The sequence below is a fragment of the Mustela erminea genome, chromosome 11, assembly GCF_009829155.1.
Source record: "Mustela erminea isolate mMusErm1 chromosome 11, mMusErm1.Pri, whole genome shotgun sequence".
Taxonomy (NCBI): domain Eukaryota; kingdom Metazoa; phylum Chordata; class Mammalia; order Carnivora; family Mustelidae; genus Mustela; species Mustela erminea.
In genome coordinates, this window is record NC_045624.1 from 22,334,195 (window position 1) to 22,353,643 (window position 19,449).

At 43.2% G+C, this 19,449-nt stretch overlaps 1 protein-coding gene across 12 annotated transcripts in view; it reads right to left on the reverse strand.

Moving 5' to 3' along the window:
- NRF1 (nuclear respiratory factor 1) overlaps window positions 1–19,449 on the reverse strand; it is a 145,647-nt gene that overhangs the window by 17,313 nt on the left and 108,885 nt on the right. For 11 of the 12 annotated variants that reach the window (XM_032306097.1, XM_032306098.1, XM_032306102.1 and 8 more), the window contains one exon: window positions 12,155–12,279. In XM_032306097.1, coding sequence (XP_032161988.1) covers window positions 12,155–12,279 — 125 coding nt within the window. Of the gene's footprint in view, window positions 1–5,580; window positions 5,723–12,154; window positions 12,280–19,449 lie in introns of all 12 variants that reach the window. The other variant, XR_004277128.1, reaches the window with a different exon arrangement.

Genomic DNA, 19,449 nt, shown 5'->3' on the forward strand with positions numbered 1-19,449 from the left:
GCCGCAGCAGTAACAGTAGTGAAGTCACCGCGCGCTTACTGTTCCAGCCACTAAGGGAGGGGCACTAAATACTCTCTGTGGCCCCTAAAGTTACCGTGATCAACATATTTCCCTGGATGGACCAGAAAGGGGAGTCAGAAAAGCTGCCACTTCCCTCTGACAGCTCTTCTCGAAGGGGTTTTGGATTTTAGCCGGGAACTGTGAAGGGTGTCACGAAGGACAAGCTTCAGTGCTAGGAAAGGGCTGGGAAGGGACCCATCTGGGGCCGAGAACTCTAACTGTCAACCACTCTGGGTATTCTCGAACTGAGAGCACAGTGTACACCTCTCTGTTCCTATTTCAGAAGCAGCCATGTTTTCGTTGTGAAATCCGGAATTTATCCAACAGTCATGGCTTCTTTCAAGCTCGTGACCCACCGGGCTCTGGATATTTGATCCTTTTGGGGGGGTCACAATAAATCATTAAAGCGCCTCACCTCAAGATGCCTGTAGCCAAGAGGAGAAATGTGCATATGTAAGGCATCCGGGTGGAAACGCGTCCGGCCTGGGTAATACATATAAAGAGACGAGGAAGCGGGTCTAGGTGTCTCCACTGGCCCTTGTCTCAGGTCTCCCTGCCCAGGACTCTGCCCTGCACAAAAATAGGCCAGTTCTTCTTGCAACCCTTTTCCCAACTGTTTACTGGTTGTGGATTACTGCTGTCACATGGTAGTGTTTTGTTTTTGTTTTCAGCAAAGCCAGGCTGTGTATGAGCGGAGTTGTCCTTCCCTGTGCAGAGGGGGCCCAACTTGCCAGAGGAGCACAGTATATTTGCTACAGCCTTTAGATCAATGCTAGCCAATATAACTTTCTGCAATGATGGAAATGTTCTGTATATGTGCAGTTGTTACAGTAGCTACTAGCTACACATGGCTATTTACATGAAAAAAATTTTTTTTAAAGATTTTATTTACTTATTTGAGAGAGAGCGCACACGTGTGCAAGAATGAGCGTGGGGGCGGGGTGCAGAGGGAGCGGCACCAGGAGTAGCAGACTCCTCACTGAGCAGGGAGCCAGACTGGGGCTCGATCCTAGGACCCTGGGATCATGACCTGAGCTGAAGGCAGCCACTTAACCAACTGAGCCACCCAGATGCACCATACTTATTTACATTTAAATCTGAATAAATTAGAATAAAAAATACAGTATCTAAAGCCCCACATGGCTGTTGACGGCTTGAACAATGCGGCTGTGACTAAAGAACTAAATTATTATTTTAGTTAATTTTAGTGAACTCACATTTAAATTCAAACACAAATCGTAGCTACTGTATTAGACAGCACACCTTTAGATCTTGGGTTTTGATGCCATTTATTTATTTGCCTCTGCTAAGATTTATCATGACACGGACTTCTAAGGTGAGTAAAATCAGGCCATAACCACGCCTTCAAACAATCCTGCAAAACAGTGACCCCCACAAAGAACAGTTGAATCAGATGAACAATAAAGACAATGTTTTTTCCTTGTTTTATATCTCTTTGACTTCCTTGGTTGGGTGGGTTGGCAAGAAAGAGTGCAGAGGAGGGACGGGGCCCACGTCAGGCAGTAGAGAGTACTGGAGAACTGGGTTTGGTTTCCACTTTCACCATGTAGTTCCTGAGTGACCCTGCTCGAGTCCCAGCTTTAGCTGCCTCCACAAAAATAGGGCTCCCAGCTCTGTTCTAGCCACCTTACTGGGTGCAGATAGAGTAATGCAGAGGGTGCTTGCTTAGTCCCTGGTAAGGGGGTTATGGTGATGGTGGTGGTCGTAGCAGTAAAAACAGAAAAGGAAGGAAAGGAGAAAGAAAAGAAAATGATGAAGGTCCTAAATAATGATGGTCAATGTGTAGAGTCAAAAAGCAAAAAGAGAGTAAAAGTGAAAGTGATTTTCCTGGTGTGACATCTACCAACATGTTTCCAGAATGAAAACTATCCATTTCAAGAAAAGAGCTAGCTGACTTGAATAGGGAAGCGCTGTCCGCAAAGAAAGCATGTGGTCCACAGGACGTCTGGAACATCCGGGACCCAGGCGCTGGCACCTTTTTGGAGGAGCAACACTGACATGTTTCCTAGATTAAATTAATACTGACATTTCCACTGAGTCTTCTGGGAACAAGTCCATATACGAAATGTGTCCAGAGAATGAGGAGCACAGAAAAAGGGAGAGCGAGAGATGTATTTTATAGTTTATCAAGATGAAGACTGGCATTTTCTCTCTTATTATTAAAGAAGAGCTGGATCAGAAGGACATCCAGAGAGTAATAACAGAGGACGGCGGTGGTGAGAATAAGGAAAAAAGTGACAGAAGTCCCCCTTTCATGATGGAGATTGAAAGCCAATGCAGCCGTGAGATCTGAAGAGCGATTATGGCCTTGGGAGGAACGCTGTTGTATCAACTACGGCAAACTAGGCACTGGGAGAAAGCAGCAGCCCTCGCCCCAGGATGGTGATGGGACCAAATCCAGGAGTTCCTTCAACTTCCTTCCCTCAAGGCTATATTGAAAGAGCTTCTGATGTCACATTTTTGCAGACTTTACCTCTGGCACAGAAATCCTTCAGCTGCATAAGGTAAGCGTATGGATTTACCCTGGAAACAGGGACGCACACCATACTCTGCGTTCTGAAGTGCAACCGGGCATATTCTGGGGAAGGATGAAATTCGGAGAGTTGAAACTGATGTGGGCAGCTCATAAATGTTTTATGTTTACCGCCTATCTATGTGCCCAGCACTATCCTAAGCACTCTACAGGAATCACTCTCTCTGTTCAACGCTCCCATCAACCTCATGAGCATGTAACGACCATTAGCCTAATTTTAGGGTTCAGGCTTGGAGAGGTTAATTTGCTTGCTCAAGATCACAGAGATTGGTAATGCTCTTTTAGAGTAAGCAGCGAGGCAGCAGACCCTCCCATCTCCCTCACCCTGGCACTAGACCAGATAGCCACAAAGGTAAATGCCCCCAGCCACGACTTCTACAGCAGAAGCTCTTAATCCTTTGGCGGGGGGGCGGGGGGACGCAAGGGAAGAGGGGTAAGAGGGAGAGAAGGGGTTCTCTAATTTATTTGCACTTCTGATCAGAGCTATGGATCCCAGATAAGTACAAAAAATTTATACAGAATCTCTTAGGGTCCACGCCTCCAGGTTAAGGGTGCCCTAATGTTCTTATGATACATACAAAGTATGTTTCCACAGAGAATTAAAGCACATGCATGCTGCCTCCTTTGGATCCAGCTACGTTCACCTCTTTATGATCAGTACAGAACAGACCTTTCTGCTATCCTGTCTCACTTGGGAGGCCTTGCAGAATAGGAATGTGTGTTCCAATCTCTCATGCAAAAACTCCACCCAGGAATCCTGCTCTCTTATCTGAACTTCGTGTTTCTGTCCTCCTCTATCTATTCTTTTATCCCTTTTGTTAAAAAGATCAAATTAAAAAGAAAAAAGGTATTCCAATGAGCATAGTTGAGATTAGAAACATACATATTTTTAAGGGTTTTTTTGGGGGGGGGGGTGCGCCTGGGTGGCTCAGTGGGTTAAGCCTCTGCCTTTGGCTCAGGTCATGATTCCAGGGTCCTGGGATGGAGCCCCGCATTAGGCTCTCTGCTCAGCAGGGAGCCTGCTTCCTCCTCTCTCTCTGCCTGCCTATCTGCTTACTTGTGATCTCTCTCTCTGTGTCAAATAAATAAATAAAATCTTTTTAAAAAAAGTTTTTTTTAATTGAAGATTTTATTCATTTATTTGAGAGAGAGAGAGACAGACATAGTAAGAGAGAGCACCAGGGAGCCTGAAGCAGGGCTCGATCCCAGGACCCTGGGATCATGACCTGAGCCGAAGGCAGATGCTGAACTCACTGAGCCACCCAGGCACCCCTTTAAAAGTCTTTAATAGGGTCAAAGAAAAGTAGCCAGGTGGAAAGCTGAAGACATTTTCAGTGTGAAGAAAAGGAGAAGAAAGAATTTTTTTTCTAAAGGAATTAAAAATTGATTTCCCTTGATTTGGCAGTTGAAATGGGTAGTACAATGCACACTGGGCTTACAGTGCAGCAAGATGGAGAAGGGTCTTTCAGTTGTCGGAAATTAATGCTGATGAGTTTTAAGGGGACCTTCAGGTAGCAGGGCTGTTGCCAGCGCCAGGTCAGAACAAAGAGGGGCATATTGCACAGCAAAGAAATGAGAAGGGCTGCTCTTTCTGTAGGTATAATGTTAATGCCTTGTAATCAGTTTTCATTTTCAAACAGATCCAGCCCTCTAGCCCATGTCTCTCCATTCAGGGCTTGAGGAAGGTAGCTGTCAGGTCCTAGCCAAGATAGCACAGGCAGTGTGGATGGTGTCTGGGTGTCAAACAGTGGAGAAAGATGCATTTTCCAAACTCTCTAAGGGCTGGAGGAAGAGCCAAAGGGAAGGCACAGTGTGGAGCAGAAGAAATAAATTAGCCATGAACTAGGTCCAGGCAGAAATGTATTTTCCCCAGAGCCCTTTCTACCACCCTATTTTCTAGTTCCTAGAGACAGGTAGCAATGCTCAAAGAGCTCTGGCATAAATTGAATGGTGGAGGAGTGCATGGACAGAAGCGTCTAGGGGGTAAGGAAACAACTCATAAGCTGGGTTTACTTCCTTGGGAACATCATCTATTCATCACCCCCAAACAATGTCCCTTGTTCTAAACACTGACACCCTCCCCTCAATCAAATGAAAATAAGAAGACATGTTCATTAATTGCAAAGTGATCTGCTCACTAAAAATACTAAAATGTGATAGCTAATCATCAAATGGTTCTATAATTTCCACCACTGGAGAACCATAGACCTATAGGCTCCCAGGCTAGCAAAGGGATGTGTGCGTGTGCACTCATGCAGGCAGAGGGGAGGGCTGATGGACAGGGGAGCACTTGACATCAGAAATCACCACAGGCTCCCTAACAGCCATCAGGGACAACTGTGGCAGATGGGCACCGTGGTTAAGCTAGACAAAAGCAAGTGGCTTCTACCAGGGATGGGGAGAAAGGCCTGACATTCCCAAACTTATTTGTTCAACACTGGGAAACAGTGATCACTCTGTATTTGTGGAGTCACATCGAAAGGAGACAGCATCGCTGAGTGGCGTGGAGGTGAACTGCCTGAATTCAAATTCCACTTCCACCACACTGTGTGAACCTGGCCAAGTTACTGAAACTTTCTGTGTCTCACCTTCCCCATACATTATATGAGCAAAATAGTGTTTACCTCATAGGATTATTCTGAGTTTTAAATAAGTTCATGCATGTACAACATTTAGCAGAGTGCTTGCACATAGCAAGCATTATATAAATGTTTATTAAATAAATAAAATTAATAAGACAGTGGAAGTGAAAGAACGCAAGGTCAATAGTGGGAAAGAAAGCAGATTCCTGGTTTGGAGTACTCCGTAAGGGGAGTGTGCCCCACCCTCATTTTAGTACAAAAAATGAAATTGAAGAAGTTGGGGGAAAAGGGGAAATTAAAATTTCAAAGTGTAAGAACTGAGCCTCCCCAAAATTCTGCATGAACAGAATGGACAGCACGATTTCTTAATCTAGAAAGACGCACCTGGTTTGGTCTAACTACAGGGACAGTGTCTCCTCCAGCAACAATTAGTGTCTCATTCAATTCACTGGGGCAGTATTAAGAGCACTTGCTTCCCACTCCTGGTCCATCTCTGTGATAATGAATAGTCCCCACTTCCCCTGCCCTAGGGAAAGATGGGGCAGAAGGAGAGGAGAACACTTAAATTAGTTAAATGAAAATAAGACTTTAACACTATGTTAATTATACTGGAAGTAAAATTAGGAATAAAAAGAGGCTTTAATTCTTCTGGATTAACTTTAAAATTACTGTAATGGTCATCCCCCCCAAACATTTTTTGGAATTTTGATTTAATTTTTTCCAAATATGGAGAAAGGCCTTTCACTAACTGCTAATAACACCACAATAATAAAATATTACAGTATAAAGAACAAAACAAATAGATGAATGGAAATAGAAGATACACACAAAAGTCTCTACACAGTCTATTTAAGAATTCTGCATAAAATTACTAAAAACATTTTTCGCAGAACTAGAACAAATAATCCTAAAATGTGTATGGAACCACAAAAGACCCCAAACAGCCAAAACAATCTTGAAAGAGAAAAACAAAGCTGGAGGTATCCCAATTCCAGATTTCAAGTTACATTACAAAGCTACAGTAATCAAAACAATATGGTTCGGGCACAAAAACAGACACAAAGATCAGAGGAACAGGATAGAAAGTCCAGAAACAGACCCACGATTATATAGTCAATTAATCTGCAACAAAAGATGCAAGACTATGCAATGAGCAAAACACAGTCTCTTCAAAAAATGGTGTTGGGAAAACTCTACAGCTACACACAAAAACAAACAAACAAATAAATAAACAAAAAACTAAAGGAGAATCTGGACCACTTTTTTTTTTTTTTATCATATACAAAAATAAAGTCAAGATGAATTAAAGACCTACATGTGAGACCTGAAACCATAAAAATCCTAGAAGAGGGCACAGGCAGTTAATTTCTCTGACATGAGCCATAGCAACATTTTTCTAGATATGTCTCCTGAGGCAAGGGAAACAAAAGCAAAACTAAACTCCTGGGACTACATAAAAATAAAATGCTTCTGCACAGGGAAGGAGGCAATCAACAAAACTAAAAGACAACCTACTGAATGGGAGAAGATACTTGCAAATGACGTATCTGATAAAGGGTTAGTATCTAAAATATATAAAAAACTTATAAAACTGAACACCCTAAAAACAAATAATCCAGTTAAAAATGGGATAAGACATGAACTGACATTTCTCCAAAGACACCCAGATGGCCAAAAGACATATGAAAAGATGCTCAACACCACTCATCACCAGGGAAATGCAAATCAAAACCACATTGAGATATCACCTCACCCTGGTCAGAATGGCCAAAACCAAAAACACAAGAAACAACAAACATTGGTGAGGGATGTGGAGAAAAAGGAACCCTCTTGCCCTGTTGGTGGGAATGCAAACTGGTGCAGCCACTGTGGAAAACAGTATGGAGGTTCCTCTAAAAGTCAAAAATAGGACTATCCTATGACCCAGCTATTTAACTACTGGTTATTTACGCAAAGAATACAAAAATACTAATTCAAAGGGATACATGCACCCTGAGGTTTATAGCAGCACTATTTACAATAGCCAAATTATGGAAGCAGCCCAAGTGTCCATCCATAGATGAATGAGTAATACACAATGGAATATTATTCAGCCACAAAAAAGAATGAAATCTTGCCATTTGCAAGATAGAGAGTAATAAGTCAGAAAGACAAATAAGTGAAATAAGCCAGAAAGACAAATACTACATGATTTCGCTCATATGTGGAATTTAAGAAACAAAAGAAATGAATAAAGGAAAATAAAGGCAAGACGCCTGACTGGCTCAGTTGGTAGAGTTTGTGATTTCTGATATCAGGGTTGTGAGTTTGAGCCCCATGTTAGGTGTGGAGCATAAAGAATAAATAAATAAAAAAGCAAACAAATAGACAAACAAAGGTGGGGCAGGGGGAGGAGAGACAAATCAAGAAACAAGACTCTTTTAACTAGTTGAGAGCAAACTGATGGGTACCAGAGGGGAGGGGGGTGGGAGGGTTGAGGAAGGTGAAGGGGATTAAGAGTAAGTACACTTATAAGGATGTGCACTGAGTAATATACAGAATTGCTGAATCACTGTATTGTACACCTGAGACTAACAGAACACTGTATGTTAACTATACTGGAATTAAAATTAAAATAAAAAACTGAAAAAAAGAAAGAGAATTCTACATATGTTAAAAACGACATCTCAAATTAATTTAGAAAGGATGGATTTCAACCATTTTGTGGAATAAATGGTACTGGAATAGATTATGCAGGGGAAAAGAATCAATTCAGATTCCTACTTAATATCATATTCCAAAACAAATTCCGGATATTTTACAGTATTTTTTTTAACCCCCCCCTTTTTTTTTTTTTTTTTTAAAGATTTTATTTATTTATCAGAGAGAGAGAGGGGAGAGAGCGAACACAGGCAGACAGAATGGCAGGCAGAGGCAGAGGGAGAAGCAGGCTCCCCGCCGAGCAAGGAGCCCGATGTGGGACTCGATCCCAGGACGCTGGGATCACGACCTGAGCCGAAGGCAGCTGCTTAACCAACTGAGCCACCCAGGCGTCCCAACCCCCCCCTTTTTTTAAGATTTATTTATTTGTCAGAGAGAGAGAGCACAAGCAGAGAGAGTTGGCAGGCAGAGGGAGAAGCAGGCTCCCTGCTAAGCAGGGAGCCCAATGCACAACTCCATCCCAGAACCCTAGGATCATGACCTGAGCGGAAGGCAGAAGCCTAACTGACCGAGCCACCCAGGTGTCCCTATTTTACAGTATTTAAAATAAAACATGAGACCACAGAAGAACTGCCATATAGATATTTATCTGATATGGAGCCTCCATAAATGTAAAGGCAAAAGACAATAGTTATGGAAATAAAAATGAAGTAACAAAAGTAAAATACAAATAAACTGAAGAAAAAAAAAAACCCTATTTCCAACATATATAATTAAGGGGGTTATAGCTTTAAAATAGGATACTTTCTTAGCAGCTCTGTTAAGAGGTTTAATGGGACAACAACTGAAGTAGATGATTCCCATTATCTTTATTGATTATGAACTATCTGTTTAGTCCCTCCCACCCCCTCACCTAGCTTTTGGGAATAAAAGACAGCTGCATGAATATGCAATAAGATCTCAGACATAACAGCACCTCGAAGAGGTGGCCAAGGGTCAATACAGTTCCAATTTTTTTTTTTTGAAAGATTTTACTTATTTATTTGACAGAGAGAGACACAGAGAGAGAGAGAGCACAAGCAGTGGGAGTGGGAGAAGAAGAAGTGGGCTTCCTCAGAGCAGGGAGTCTGATGTGGGACTCAAGCCCATGCCCTTGGGGTGATGACCTGAGCCAAAGGCAGACACAACGACTGAGCCACCCAGGCGCTCTATAGTTCCTATTTTTAATTATTCTTGCTGTAATAGGAAGGAAGAAAAAAGATATGTAGATCTGGTTGCCCGAAGATTGCTAACCATGGGTGTCGAGGTCAGGTGAGGGGTGACTCAGGGTCACAGGGCCTGCCTTACAAGACTGCATCACCTTTTATACTAGGGTGTTGGGGTGAGGGGTGGGGAGGCAAGGAACGACTGTGAGAAAAGAAAAGCAAGGAATAGACAAGATGTAAAGGAAGGCACTCATGGAGAGGCCTTCCCTAGTCTTAGGCAATTCTACCTGCACTTCAATAAAAAGAAAGGCACCTGTGAAAGCTTTCAATTGAACCAAATCATGAAATTCCATCCTAAGAGACCAAAGACCCATTTAGTGCTATCAAAAAAGGGAAAGCATACGTGAAATAAAATAAAACCAGTGCTTGAGTGTTGGCGGGAGCAGAGTTCAGACAAAAGGAGACATGTTTGGGGAGCAAGGTCTCTGTCGATTCTGCCTTGGTGACCCAACAATCAAACTTCTGGTGTGCATGCCTGGGTCGTTATCTTCCACTCCCAAAACTGTCCTCTCTCTCCCATTACCATACTCTCTCAAGTTCCACACACAATGGCTCTCCATCCCAGAAGAAGCAGAAACTTCTCTCCTTCAGGCCTAAACAATATCCAGACTGCTCTCAGAAAAGTTGTCTGCTAATAGGATTTTTTATTTAAATCATACTTTGGAATCTGGGGTGTATTTCTTTTTCCCCAGTAGTGGCATTTCCAAATAGCACCTTGTTCCTCTACCATCTGGTTCTTCCTGGTAATACTCTTCCTGTTAATAAACTTGGTCTACTGGCAGACACCATAAGGCTGTCATCACAGAAGTGACAAACTCTGGCAGTAGGACACACTCTGAAAGAATGATGAAGGGAATTCCGTAAGTCTACCCAGATACCAAGTCAGCTATTTACATGGGAGAGATCTGGTTCCAGCCCCACAGTAAACTCTACAGCACTCTGGGTAAAAATCTCAGAAGACAGAAGGAGCATCAGAATTATCTGGATCACATCCAATATTAGATTCATTCTCTGGACTCCCAAAGGGAGAGATGAAATGACTGACCGTGGCCTAAAACTGCTGGGGTAAGGCGCAACTCAACCGCCCAGTTTGATAGAGAAACGCTGCTCCAAAAAAGTGCTAACTCCAACTCTCACATCTTAGTTAGGCACATGTTGGCAGTCACACACTGGGGACGGCCTTCTTTGGGAACAGCTGGCTTTTAGGATGCAGACCAGAATTTTCTCTTACCACCTAACACAATTAACTACATGAAATCAACACAATTGATTACATACCCCAAGGCTACGGAGAAGAGGAAGCTTCGGGGAATCAGTGATAGTGGGTGTGGTTCAGCTTTACTGTATGGCGGAATGGGTCCACTGGGCCAGAGACCCCCAGAGTCCTTATACTTACCTATAAATTCAGTCTGAGAAGGTGAGACTAAGGAGGAGCCAGAACTATAAAGCTGTCTATTCTCCTAAACCCGGACAGGTCGGTCAAGACCATTAGAAGGGATAACAATCTCCTATCAAACTCACACAGATTAAGTATCTGGAGCTTTCCACAGGAAAAAACAGTAATCTGCACTTCAGAAGAGCGTCACAGAGCCAGATACCCTAGCTGTTCAAGGTAGATCAGGACTCAGAAGAGGAACAGCATAAAGTAAGGAAGTAGGGGTAGGATTCTAGCTAAAGAGGGAGGTTTTTCGTTCCATCTACCTATGGTCCATTTTATTCCGAACACACGTGGCTGTAAGAAGCCCTTTAACCTGCAGTGTTCTGGCTAAGATCAAGTCTATCTCTGTCAGGGTGAGTTCATGGAAGCCCCCAAACCTACAGAAAAAGCAGGCTGTAGCTGCAGTGTTTGATTTCTTGGCTTGTTTGTTTGTGTGTTTGTTTTTCAGAAGATGATTCTCAGGAGCCACAGGGGCTCTTTACATTTCCTGTGTTACTCTCTGGGTGAGAGACACAAGTACTTTCCTCTTCTCACTCCCAAAGGAGGACACAGCTTTGGGTCTTTCTTCAAAGACTTTTCCAAGTAACTTTGTTCACTTATAACAGATCTATCCTTTAAAAAGCGGCAGGAACTTTTCTCTCAGCCACTGATATCATTAAGTAACTTTCCATCTAAATAAGACCGCTATTATTTATCCTCTTTTCAAGACTAAAAAGAAATCTCCAAAAACCATGGAGTACTTAACTTGTCCTACTTAACCTAATTATACATATAATTTTTATTATTCATTTATTTATTTATTTATTTATTTATGTGTATTTTAAAAGTTTAATGAACAGTCCCAGAGTGTCACAGAACAGGGCTGGTCTTTCTCTTTGACCCAGACTTCTGCGGCACTTCCCCGGGCAGCCCAGGTCTGGGTAACTGACTTCCAGAGCCTGCTGAAATAGATCCAAAGAGCTGGGCTGAAGCTGTAAATTTTGCCACCATATTTCTATGAACTTTATCCCTTTTGTTTATTCAGGCAATCACCAATACCCAGGAAGTCAAAATCCTGGGGAAGAAGGGCAGTGTGGTGGCGTGTTATTGGCTAAATGCGAGAGGTCCCTAGTGAGGTCCCATTTAACAGGAGGCAGACTCCAGGGCACAAACCAGAAAAGCGCCTTCATCACAGCCTGAGGGCTGACCCTGTGTGAGATGCTGGGGCCTTTCTTGAGATAGAACATTCTAACTTACCACAATGTACCGCCCATGGGAGGGTCTCTGCTATTGCAAAGGATACTGATCTACCCCATGGGAGAGTAAAGGACAAAATGCGCCCCGTAGCTAGTTTTAAAGTACCTCTCAGTCCTATCACAGCAAAATACTTTTCAAATAAGCAATTCAATTAGATAGCCATTATCGTGGCATTCCCCCTGCCCCAGAAAACCCCAAGTCTCCTACTCATGAAAGGAATCAGAGACTCCTAGAATTTCACTAGGCCTCAATTGCCTTATCAATAAAGAAAACTCAAATCAAAGCTCAACCTCTTTCTGAAGGGTCTGCTGTCAGTCATGTCATGAAGGTTTAAGTGGAAACAGGGAATATATTCAATAAAATATTTATGTTCTCTTACCATTAGCATCTTGGACTCCAGTAAGTGCTCCAACAGCTGCTGCGGTTTCCCCAGACAGGACGATCTGTCCCCCCCCTTGCAAGGTGGCCTCGGCCAGTGTGGCGACAGCATGGGCGGCGGCTTCACTGTGGGCACAGGAACAGCAGAGAGGGGGTGTGTGTAAGTTGAATAAAGGCACAGCGCTGCAGCAAGAGAAACCATCTTCCCAACCTTCCTTGGACTCCTCTATGGACTCAGTGGGTCCGAGCCTACCAGTGAAGACAGGAGTCCTGTGCTGCTGGATAGAGCCAGAGGAAATTTTTATTTTATTTTATTTTATTTTTTTAAAGATTTTATTTATTTGACAAAGAGAGATCACAAGTAGGCACAGAGAGAGAGAGAGAGAGAGAGGAGGAAGCAGGCTCCCTGCCGAGCAGAGAGCCCGATGCGGGACTTGATCCCAGAACTCTGAGATCATGACCTGAGCCGGAGGCAGAGGCTTAACCCACTGAGCCACCCAGGTGCCCCAGAGGAAATTTTTAAATGAGAAGAGTAAATAGCCAGAGAACCCCCACATCTTGCAGATCTATAGAGCTAATGTGAGATAGCCTTCATATCTAAGAAATGGGTGTTTGAGGACAGAAGGCACTCATTACCAGTCTCTTCTTTATCAACACTGGTTGAGTGCTCGCCAGGCAGAGTGGGATCTCTGACCCACACTGACAAGGCAAAAAGCCTTTCTGGTTGGCAATCACAAGGTTTTCTTGTTCTCTCTTCTCTTTATGGTAACACTAGGCAGATTATCTACAACTGCCCTTTGGTGGCAGAGGATGGACAGTAACATGAGGAGTCAACCTGAACTAGCTATTTAATTAATATTAAATAATAACAATGTAGTTCATATCTATGACTTCAAATACAAAGTAATGGCTAACTAAGGCCCTAACATCCTGCAAAGTCTAGCTTTTCTCTTCATCTCAGGGTACACGTGGGCAGTGCTAAATTATTAAGGCTTGAAATTTTAAATGATGACATAAGCCCAAACTCCTAGCTTCTATAAACACACTGAAACAAAAAATCTCCCTTCATTGCAAAGCAAACACTTAGTAAAATAGAAAGATACTAGCCATCTCTTTATAGTGAGCACTATTCTAGCAATTTGTATCCTATTTTTCTTTCTTTTCCTTGCTATATGCTTTTCCGAAATGCACAAATACCCATTTTTATTGATTCTATGATGCTACAAACTAGAAAATGCATCATTATTTTATGTGCCAGCAAGAAAGGAAGGAAAATGCCTGATAACTGTTAAGACTGGAGTATCCATATTTCAGAGATGTTAAAATTTGAAAGAAGCAGAAATTCAGCACCTCTTCTGGGAAAATATCAGCTCCCACTTTGCTACTGAAGGAGCATCAAACATGGGCATGGAGTAGAGGGGGTGTCATCCAGTTCTGTCGAGGTGGGCAAAGTCCTGGGTTTGACACCGAAAAAGCCAATTGATCCAGCTTTGCCCTGAAGCTGCAGGCCCCAACTCTGGCAGGCACCTTACAGTCACGAGCTATAGGTGCGACTGCGGGGAAGAGGGGCCCTGGACCAGTTAGGGCAGACATGTCCTGACTGTGGGCAAAGCAACACGTACCACACTCAACAGCGACACTTTCATTTAAGGTCAGCAGACAAGTAAAGCAACGGACATAATCACTTCCCTGGGGGGAATGCAAGGATTCTAGAAAGCAGTAAAAGAAACCCAGTGGACAGAAAAGTCCCAATAAGTAGAAAATTCTTTTTTACTAATTTGCTTTGCTTTTTAGTTTTGATGTCTCTGCATTCAAAACTTATTTTTTTTCTGCTACTAAAATACATGTAGCTGACGTGTTAGTTTCATTAAATATAAAAGAAACTTAAAAAATGTCATACAGAGATAAGTTATCTCCTTCTACTATTAAACACAATGGCTAATAGTTGGGATCATACCGCAGTTTTATAGGCTGCTTTTTTTCACCTAACACTGTATTTCCTCGTGTAAATGCTCTCTGACATTTATTCAAAATAATAAATGCAAGATTGCTGACACCCCTCCCCCACTTTCCCCTAGTCACTCATCTGTGGCAACTTTTAAGTTCCAGGTTTCCTCTTAGTTCAAGGTCATAATTATGTATTTCAAATATGTTTGCTGCCTTCATAAATATTTGGGGGTATAATTCAGGCTAAGCAAAAAAACCTCAATAGTCCTGGAGTGTACATGCAGCCCATGTGCGAGCTAAGATCACCCTCCATGCCTAGATATACTTCTTGGTGATCTGAGGCCTACAGCCAGTCACTGCATGATATCTGTAATATGAATTTACAACTAAAAAGGACCTTTGATCTGGAATTGCTACTAAGGTTATTCTTCACATTTTACATGGTAGAGTTTAATTTTAAAGTCCTTCAAAAATCTTTATTAGAGGGCACTTGGGTGGCTCAGCTGGTTGGGCAACTATCTTTGGCTCGATCCTGGTCATGATCCTGGGGTCCCGGGATCGAGTCCCACATTGGGCTTCCTGCTGGGTGGGGAGTCTGTTTCTCCCTCTGACCCTCCCAAGTCTCGTGTTCTCTCTTTCTCTCACATTCTCCCTCTCTCTCAAAAAAACAAAACAAGGGTGCCTGGGTGGCTCAGTGGGTAAAGCATCTGCCTTCGGCTCAGGTCATGATCTCAGGGTCCTGGGATTGAATCCCGCATGGGGCTCTCTGCTCAGTGGGGAGCCTACTTCCTCCTCTCTCTCTGCCTGCCTCTCCCCCTACTTGTGATTTTTCTCTGTGTGTGTCAAGTAAATAAAAATCTTTTTAAAAAAATCTTTATTAGAGGGGCGCCTGGGTGGCTCAGTGGTTTAAGCCTCTGCCTTCAGCTCAGGTCGTGATCTCAGGGTCCTGGGATCGAGCCCCACATCGGGCTCTCTGTTCAGCAGGGGAGCCTGCTTCCCCCTCTCTCTCTGCCTGCCTCTCTGCCTACTTGTGATCTCTCTCTGTCTATCAAATAAATAAATAAAAATCTTTAAAAAAAAATCTTTATTGAAGATCATAAAATTAGTGATTTCGTGTCTAGATCCTTAATCTTTATATATATATTTTTAAAGAATCTGTTTCTAAGAAAATTTTACAGTACCCAGTTGTCACTGATTCATGACAAAAATATTTCACACTCTGGCCTGTGACATCACGAAGAGCTGAAAAGTCCATTCTTTAAGAAAAGCTGTGGCAGCACGGTATTTTAGAGAATGAAGCTGTAAATGAGAATTGTTTATATGGAAATATGAGCTTTGTTTACAGGTTACCTCAGCAACTACGCCATTCTCCACAATTTTTATCACAATTTGTTTAATCGCATTTCTGTGACCATCAGGTGTCCTGCCAGTCCTGGAGCCCCTGCACACGTGCCTGCAGTGTGGAGTTTCACGGGCGACGAAGGGAGGACAGCCCCGCGGACTGGAAGCACACCAGTTCCCAGTCAGACCTATTTTACTACGTCTGAAGCTCCACATATCTGAAGTCATTTTCTTTAACACCTTTCTAAAATACGTTTGGTAGAAGAAAGGAAGGGAACCAGCCCAAGCCGGTGCAATCCGGGACCAGAGAGGTGTGAGGGGGATAACGAGCTCGCAGGCTGGTGAGGTTAGTTATTTCATCCTGGGGCAGGGGCCAGAGGCAAAACAGTGATGGAGGGATCCTTCCCACGGGGCAGGAAGAGAGCAGCTACTCCGTTGGCCAAGAGGCCTTCATTTCCAAATGAACTCTAACCACCAACACTAGATTGCATGGGAGTGAGCCAACTAGACTGCTAGGAAAAGATGTCCTTTACTTACAAGGTGAAGACGGACAAAAAAGTCTCTTAAGCTACTCCCTCACAGGATTTTGACAAAACTAAGTTTCTAAACCAGAGTTGCAAATGCAAAGTTTTCATCAGCTTCTTCTCTGCAAGTGTGCAGCCTTCATCCCCAGGAGAAAGCAGCAGCTGTGGGCCCCTGCCCTCCATCTCCAGAGAGGATTTCTAATCTAGGTCATCCATCCCTATCCATCCCTATCTATCCCATTGTACTAGACAAATAAGTACCAGTCCATACATGACAGCCATATTTTATTTTAATAATATCTCTAATTTTAAGTCAATAGTACTTTCATTTAAAAAAACAAAAACAAAAACAGTAAACTTTTCTTTAAAGATAAGCTTCACTTCTTTTTTTAAGCCAAATGTCTTCACAGCAAAAGAACAGCAACTCTGAGTTCCCTGAGAAGCGGACTCAAAGCCTTTCCTTCCCCATAGCGCCAAGTCGCAGAACAATACACAGTAGACACACAAGTAATAATTGTCTCAGTGTTGACAATGCAGTGCAAATTCCTAGTAGGGCAAATGTAGACTCAGTCTATAAATACTTACCATGCATCTGTATATGCAAGGGCTGTGCTGACTTTAGAACAATTTTTTTTTTTTTTTTTTAAAAGCAGGCTCCATGCCCAGTTTGGGGACCCTGCAATTAAGAGTTGTGTGCTCTTCTGACTGAGCCAGCCAGGCAACCCAGGGCCATACTGATTTAAATGGACTTAAGAGGGAATATAATCTAGGACAGCTTAACCAACAAACTGAAACTTCAAATTAATTTTTATATCGCAACAACCAAATGATGATTTCACTTCCTTTCCCTCTGGTTGCTCAGCTGAATACTTTAGGTTTTTTGAGCTGTCATGTTCCACACCTCATTTGTCCATTTTGATTTTCTCCCCCATCTCCTTCCGAAAAGTGCTAATTTATTATGTATTTTGAAAATAATTAAAATTAACTAATTTCCGGATTTTTCTTAATGACCATTTCTCCTTACCCTCTTTGTGTCATTTCTAACGCCAGGATGGGCCAAAGGCTGTTTGAGGCCAGGGCCCTTGTTCTGACTTGCTACACAAAACTCTTTTAACAGCGTTGTTGAAAAACAGGTCTGTCCTGCATCTGTCCTGACCCCCCTTTCCCCTCCAGCAGATGAAGGAGCCCCTCTGCCTTCTTACTCCCCACCTGCCGCACCACGCGGCTTGCCTCGCCCTCCTCGCTCTGCGCCCACATCTGCTGTTTACAGCGCAGCACAGGGGCAGGTGATTATTAAAGGAGCCTGCTTGTTCCATCTGCACCTGAAACAGGCTAGAAGGAAGCAGCTCTACGAAATCGCTTTGTTACCATGGGAACAAAGACCGGATTTCTCAGTGTAGTTTTCACTTCCAGCAACACAATCTGCAGCGAGGCTGGGAGTACTGTCTCATCCCACAAAGAAGCAAACACCAGGGGAGTCTGCGTCTCAAGTCCAAACCTCCTGGCATTAGACAGTGGGTGACCTCGCCTGGAACCAGAAAGCCCCTTAGTAGCAGGTGACAGTCTAGTCTTGGCCACCAGGTCTGGTTTCTTCACCCTGAGCAGAGGATGCAACACACCATCCCCCAACACTCATCGGGGCGCTGAACTCTCTGATTGCAAACAGATTTCAACATCTCTACTCCTCCTCCATGCCACAGTGAGCTGCACTCTCCTTCCTTTGGAGTAAACACTACAGCCACCTCAGCTGCAACAGAGTTTGTTAACAAGCCCTCGGGGGAAACCATTACTCTCCTTGTCCTTACACTGAAGGGAGCCAGAATGTGCCTCATATTTTCCACTATGTACAGGGTTCCCAGGACACTCACACTTCATTGGAATATCCAAGGTGCTGGCTCAGTGAAGTCAAGTTTTGCTGGTCTTTAATGGTGGCCCGTTAGGCTCCATGCCACAGTGAGGGGTTACCAGACCAGAGGGAGGTTTTCACTTTGGCCATGACTTTTAGGCAGTTTCTCTGTGTGTCCTCTCTCAAAGGATGGAGTGGGGTTGGGCCAAAGTGCAAGGGGTCAAATAAGACTTTCATGTTACTGAAAAGCCACATGGTTCAATGGGCTAAGAAAAAAGTTTCAATCCCAGGTCACTCGGGGACTCAGTGAGGACCCCTGGGAGCTGTGTGTGTTCCATACCTAATCAACCACACTCTGGCCACATTCCCTTCAAACTCAGTCACTTTATCTTCACTCTCACCACTTTAGTTTCCAAACCTTTAACAAGGCACACCTGGCCTGCCTCTTCTTAACTGGCCTTCTATTTCTAATCTCTTCTCATTGTAAGGAATTCTGAATAGACAAAATTTAAAATGAAATTTAAATGGTAACTCTAATTCCTTTCTTTTTTTAGAAGGGGGAGCAGAGAGAGAGAATCTTAAGCAGGCTCCATGCCCAGTGTGGAGCTCCATCCCACAACCCTGAGATCATGACCCGAGTGAAAATCGAGAGTGGGACACCGACTGAACCACCCAAGAGCCCCAATAGCTCTAATTCTTGAAGTGCTCAGTACAGGCGCAACACTGGATCAGAGTTTTGTATATACCATCTCTATATTTTTTCAATTCTATATGATGAAAATTATCCTTATGATGAGGAAACCGAGATCAAATGGCTAAATTTCTCAAGATCAAATGGCTAATAAGTGGCAGAGTTCAGAATCCAAACCTGAACCTATGTGACCTCAGAACCTTCTCAGCCCCCATACTAAACAGTCACATGGAAATCATTCCTACCTAAGCCTATCAAGGCTTTCTAGCTATCTATCTCAACAAACCTAAATTTTGGGTGGTTTCTTATATTTCGGAGGAGATGGTCCCCTTCCTCTGAATTTCTACAACGTTCACAGACTATACTACACAATTCAATAGTGAATTATGCTGAGTAATAGTTTTACTATTTTACTAAGTGTTTTACTTAAATCAATCTCCCCAAAGATAAACCATATGACTCTTTGAGGGCAGACATTGTATCTCAGTCCTCCGTATTTAGGACCTTACCCAGTGGAGCGCAGACAGGTCAGAATTCAGGGACTAAATGTGAGGCTAACAGCTGCTGCACATAATGGGGACCACACCCTTACCATATGCCAGGCACTGGTCTAAGGATCTTGCGTGCACTATCTTTCTCAGTTCTCATAATAACCGTACAAGGGAGCTATTGTTACTACTCACATTTTACAGAAAAGGAAAGCCTGGGCACTGAGTTCAAGTAACCGATCCAAGGTCAAACAGCTAGTAGGTGACAGAGCTGCAGTGTAAACCCAGGTGGTCTAGCTTCAAGACCCACACTCTTAACTATTAGGTAAAATGCCTGGGTCCACTGAAAATAAAATCATGTTAGCAATGAAGATGAAAAAGAATGATATAGGGATGATCTCTTCTATCAACAACCAACAGAAGGAACCAAGCAGGGAATGATAGAGTTTGGGAAACTCC